Raw genomic sequence first — 6,000 nt, 5'->3', positions numbered from 1 at the left:
CAGTATGTCTGGAAAAAAATGAAAATAGCATTAATATGTTAGCAAGGAAAACAATCATCCAAATGTGTATATTAACTTAGGCATGAAATTCGAGCCCTGTTAACTCAGCACTTTAATAACATTTAAATAAACTTAATCTTTTCAGAAATTTTATTTCAGCTATGTGAACTTACTATAATTTATCCAGACTGTAGTGACATTATTTTGACTAAAGGCAAAATAATAACCTATCACTTTCTTCTCAACTGCCAGTACCCATACAGTCAGCATGTGAATTCTATCTAGGATCAATAACTGACGTGTGGGGATAATGAACAAAGACACCTGATTCTCTTGTAATTACATTTTCTATCCTTTTAAATGAGATGATTTTAGGGAAGTTAGAGAAAAAAAAACAGAAAAGCAATACTTTGCTACGAAATGGTGAGTAATTTGATAGAATCCAATGCAAGATCATTCATATAAACATTTACAACAATGAAAATATAAATTATTAATTATGCAGCATGCTTTAGGGCCACTTCTACAGTTAGAATGAATTACAAATATTAAATGCCTTTAGTCCATTCTCTGTCCATAATTCGGTAAGTCACATTTACACAGTTAAAAAATATATATGTCCTATCTATTCGTTTCTTCTGACTTTTAACAGTGAAAGCGTTTATCTTGGGCTGGGAAAACAACCCTGACTGTAACCGTGAATAGAGGGGGCATTGTACACCTGTTCCAAAAGCTGGAAATCAAACAACGTTAGAATTACTTACAGGATTTACCTGAAGAAATGCTTCATAGGCAAGTGCAATGGAAAATCAAACATTTCCCAAAATGACGTTAGTATTACATGTAAAGTTTTAAACTTCCTTGTTTTCATTGTAAATGTATGAGTTTTATATTGAAAGATTATAGGCCATGATTAATAACCATTTAACTATTAACTGACATAAAGCTTTACAAAAATAAATCTAGTAGCTTGCTGGGAGCTAAATTTACTCAAAATCTTTCTATACTTTTTAAAGCAGTAAATGATTTATTAGAAACTTTATTATCACAGTGCTTAATCTGATGTCTTAGATTATACTTGGTTTAAAGAAAAGTCTGCCCAAGCCATCACCAAGATTTCAGTTCAGCCTAATGAAGAAGAAACCTGAGTTTGGATGTAAAATAAGCAATCATTCATTTTTCTCAGGTGTCATACATGTGCCTTCAACCCAAAGTGAAGCTTTAAGCAGAACTCTATGGCTTTATCTGAATTTTCTTTCATCCTGTGTACGAAGTAAATCTTAAATTTAAAGCGGCTGTTAGAGGTTAAATGTTCTCAAAGCAATGTAAACTAGTATAAAATGTCTCACCAAGACACCAGTAGCTCTTGTGAATCCCATGAAATTAACAATGAAATCAGTTTATATTGTACATAAAGGGTACATAACACACTGTGCCTCGTCTCCAATATCAAATCCATCTTCATACAGTCCTTTATAATATTGGTATGTATGCTTCATAAATTTCAGGCTCAATTCCTTTTGTTTAAACATGTATTTACTGGCTGTACATAGCATATGCATTGAATTTCCAATGACTGGACAAATATGGGTCAAAGATCTATGCAAATACAAATTCTAAACATTCATGTAGATTACAAGAGATCTGAGGTGGCAGTTTAGGAATCTGGATTGGCCCTTTTATAACTCCACTTCCTAGGCACATCTGGCCTAAAGTCCAGGCAAAAATCCAACTTTAAAATCTCATTCTCAAGCTTTGAAAAGTTGAGCCTTTGGAAGAATGAACTTCTCTTTAGAACACTGCCTTAAAGAGTCCCAACATATTTCCCAGAGATGTGGCCCAGGAAACACTTCGTTAGCTTACTAACATCCATGTCAGTGGCAATAGTAATGACACATTCCGATGCTGTCACAGGCACCGCATACCATCAATATCATTTGACAACACGATCTGCAGACACAGTGCTGTCAGACAGGTCTCCATTGCTTGTTTTAGTCTCTTCTGGAAGCATAAGTGAAAATAACAACAGACATATTTATGTTCATGAAAAATTGAATTAAGTAAATAAAAATTGAGAAGAGCTATATTGCTAAATTTCAAATTAAGAAAATGTTGCATCTATCAAATATTTCTCTAATATCACAAATTATATCTAGATTACCTTAATTTAAAAAAAAAAAAAAGCTAAATATTGCAATTGTCATGTTTTGACTGCTTCTTAAAGGGAGTATAGATTTGTGAGAGACCAGAACAGCATCGGGGGTTGACAATGCATGTATGAACTGCTATTACAGTGTAGGCTGTTACAGAAACATGGCTGCAAATTCATTATAATACTGTCCAGACTGGGTAACTTTTTATTTGTAGTTATAATTTACTTTTAAAATCAATTATTTATTATGATTGTGATAAAATGAATTCCTGGTTTTCTGTATGACACACACACATATATCTTTAACAGCGAAAAACTATGTGACTAACGTATTCAGCAACTATGACTTCATCCCTGAGCAACCTTTAACTAAAATAGAACAATCTAGGCACATGAGTGATGTACATCAACCAGAAAGAACCCAGAGTTCCTTAAGTCCAGAGCAAGGTGTTCCATGGAGACAAAAGGTTTATTTGTTTTGTGTTAATGCTTTAGGCCTTAAAGTATATTAAGAACTGGAGACAAGGTTCTGGCATCATACAAAGCCAACTAAATTCTTCCAAATGGCTTTGTTAAACATTATCTTAGAACCAAAATGTAACATATACATATTTTCATTTAATAAATACTGACTATCTTCCAGGTAACAGCCTGAAATGATTTTTCAAAAACAATTATTTACTCAGTCTAGATTCCAAAAATGCCTGTGTATGCTCCTTACCAATAAATATTATTTAACTTATGGGACTAAGACTGTTGATATAGTGGTCTGTCCAGTTCAATCACCTCTATTCAATGTGAAAAAAAAATTGTAAAATTTGACAAAATAAGATTAATAAAAACATCTTATTTTATGAAATATAAGTTTTGTTTTGATTTATGAAATACAAATAAAAAGTAAAAGAGAGCAAACATGAAAACTTTCAACTCAGTTACTTTCTATACCTAATTTTGAGCTACCAAGTGAAAAGGAAAACCTAAATTATGTAATTTCCATGAAAAAACAAAAGGAAACATCCATTTCTCAGGGAAGACAACTGTTCCTAAATTTCAAATCTGAGAGAAATGTCTCATGGTGGTTGGGGAAATGGTGTCCTTAAGTATGAAACACTGAGCAATGTTCTTAAACATTAAAATATACAGATTGAGAAAAGAAAAAAAACTCACGGATATGAACAACAAGAGGTTGAGGGGAGGTGAAGGAACGTATGGGGGGATAAATGGTGATGAAAGGAGATTTGACTTGGGGTGGTGAACACACAAGACAGTGTACAAATCATGTGTTGTGGAATTGTACATGAAACCTCTATTATGTGTTAACCAGTATCACCCCAATAAGTTCAATAAAAAGGAAAAAAAAACATTAAAATATATAAATACTTTCCCATTGTCCTGCATAGAATACAATGCACAGAATCCTTTCCTAAATGACTCGAGCTCATTGCTATGACTATCGGTGATTATGGCTGTATTACACTCTGACTCTCCAAGGCTGGCTATGGAGAGCGGGAAGCTGTGCCTGTGTCACTAAATGGCCCCTGCCACTTTAGACCTTCTTAATCACCACCTCATTCAATGTCTAGTTACCAGCAACTCTGACTCCAGCAACGTTTAGTGTTTCCCCTCCAAACTGTTCCTTCTCACTGATACAGGGTAAGGGGTGAAAGATAAACAATAAGCTTGTTCATTTTATTTAAATTAAGAGATGAATGAAACTGAATATTGAGTTGCTCCAGAATGAAATACATTACTATGGCACTTTCTTTTCAGTTTCACAAATGACCTATGGAGGTTTTATTTTTTAAAAAGACATTTCTAGTCTGTGTTATTTTTCAAAAGGTGAAAGGAGCTGGAAGTCTGACCAGATAAAATGGGGGATTAGTGTCTCCTATTAAGGAAAGATTTGTTGGTTTTTCCCAAATTTAAGCCACTCACTGACCTTCCTTCTCTTTCTTTTCTTGGTTTTCTTCAGCTGCAGTCTTGTCAGCTCTGAAGAAAATTCTTGCACTGCTCAGTGAGAAATAGAGCAACTCAAATTCCTAAGTAAATAAAAAAAATTTGAAATGAAAGCTGAAAATGCTTATTACAAGCAAAATATCCAAATCACATTTTTTATTATTTCTAAAAAGCTCCAGTAAAAACAAGAAACTGAACTAAATAACCAATCTACTTTTAAGATCTGAGTCAAATGGCTTCCAAATACCATTCATTTTAAAATATATTCTAATTACCTCTATTCATCTCACTTATTAAAATGGAGGTTTTCATATGATTTATGTTTTTTCAGATATCAAAACATCAAAGCAGATTTAACTATTACTCTTGTCTAACCTGTAGGTAGACATCCAGTCGCTTCTGGGTAAGATTCATGGTTTGTAGTAGTTTTTCATCTTGACAAGCTGACTGCACATTCTGTTGTTTAGCAACTGCTCTTATCTCCTTCAGGTACTTCTCTCTAACAGACTGGAACCAGTGAAGTGAGTCAAATTCCCGGTACTGATCCAAAAGCTTTAGAATGTAAGCCACACCTGCAGCCATGAGCAAAACCAAAGCAAAATACAATGAGTATAGAGTTGTGTTGACTCTACCAGTAACTACTGCTAACATTAAGCTAACCATTTTGAATTAATTCTCTTTTAAATTACATTTTACAGCATAAGTGAGTAATTCTAGAAATGTGGCTTAATTCCTCCTAAAAAAAATGTGCAAGTATAAAAAATGAAAAGCAGGTCAAGCAAGAAGAAAAAAAAAAGGACATGGCCATGAAAATCACCTGGAAACAACATATGGCTGTAAGGACGGGAAAGTTCCACTGCTAACTAGACAATGAAGGAAGCTACTGGGAAACCAGGAAAACTAAACACAAGATGCTAAAACTGTAAATAAAGCCTAACTTAGTCCAACAATACTAAGTGGTTAGCAATACTAAGGGAGCATGAATGATAGTTACAAATTACGAAAAACAAGTATCAAGCAGATGACCCAGCTAAAAAAATAAACCGTAAATACTGTTTGTGAAAAACAAATTTACAAAGAGAACACAGATCTATTCTCTAGCAAATCTCTCTGAAAATCCAGCATAGGTGAACATAAAACAACGGGAAAACAATTCCATTAAACTTACCCATGGCAAAGCCATCATCAGTAAAAGCAGCTCCAATTTTATTTTTTTTATTCAATTTCTCCTTGCAGCTAATGGAATGCTCTACGAAGTTGAGGGTCTAAAAAGATATGACAACATATTAGAAAAACAACTGTGCTAAAATATCTTCAGAACTTAATTACTAAAACAGAGATTGCAAAAAGTATAAATAGGGTCTCTTATGGGCTCCTGTCCTTTTGATTTGAAACATTTGCCTCAGATAAAGAGCCTCTTGGACAAGTCACAATCTGTGCAAGTATTTCTCTCAGTAGCTCTTTTTTCTAAGTTCTTTAACCAAGAGCCCTCCCCTTCAATCACTGCTTCCCCAAGCACACTGCCTTTAATATCATGCAGGTTTTACACAATAGGACTAGGAGGCTTGAGAGGTTCAGTAACTGGCTATACTCTAAGTGAAAGTTGGGTTCAGAAAACTAGGCCTGCCTTCCTTTCAAAGCAGCACTCATAAGCACGCAGTTCTTACTCCTGCCCACCCAATTCATTCCAAAATACCATTATCATATTCTTGGGTAAAAATGATTAGTAGTCATTTGGGTAAATGAATGCCCCAAAAGAGCACTTCCATAAAATTCAGCTCTAATACCTCTCTAATCTTACCATTTATTCAACAAAGATTTGCTGATGCTTACTATATTAAGTAATTACGATTACAAAATGAATACCATCAAAAAGTTCATGCTCTATAGCA

The 6,000-nt window shown here is 34.0% G+C and overlaps 1 protein-coding gene across 3 annotated transcripts in view; it reads right to left on the bottom strand.

Moving 5' to 3' along the window:
• Nucleotides 1-409: 409 nt before the first annotated feature.
• The window catches only part of WASHC4 (WASH complex subunit 4), a 67,329-nt gene continuing 61,738 nt past the window's right edge, over nt 410-6,000 (bottom strand). For all 3 annotated transcript variants that reach the window (XM_070410957.1, XM_070410959.1, XM_070410958.1), the window contains 4 exons: nt 5,277-5,373; nt 4,484-4,680; nt 4,092-4,191; nt 410-2,001 (listed from right to left, as the gene is read on the bottom strand). In XM_070410957.1, coding sequence (XP_070267058.1) covers nt 1,934-2,001; nt 4,092-4,191; nt 4,484-4,680; nt 5,277-5,373 — 462 coding nt within the window. In that variant the 3' untranslated portion in view covers nt 410-1,933. The remainder of the gene's footprint in view (nt 2,002-4,091; nt 4,192-4,483; nt 4,681-5,276; nt 5,374-6,000) is intronic.

The sequence above is a fragment of the Myotis yumanensis genome, unplaced genomic scaffold (assembly GCF_028538775.1).
Source record: "Myotis yumanensis isolate MYYU_CA2020_CCGP unplaced genomic scaffold, mMyoYum1.0.hap1 SCAF_3, whole genome shotgun sequence".
Classification (NCBI taxonomy): domain Eukaryota; kingdom Metazoa; phylum Chordata; class Mammalia; order Chiroptera; family Vespertilionidae; genus Myotis; species Myotis yumanensis.
The sequence above is the reverse complement of the archived record's forward strand: the minus strand, read 5'-3'. Positions and strand labels throughout refer to the sequence as shown.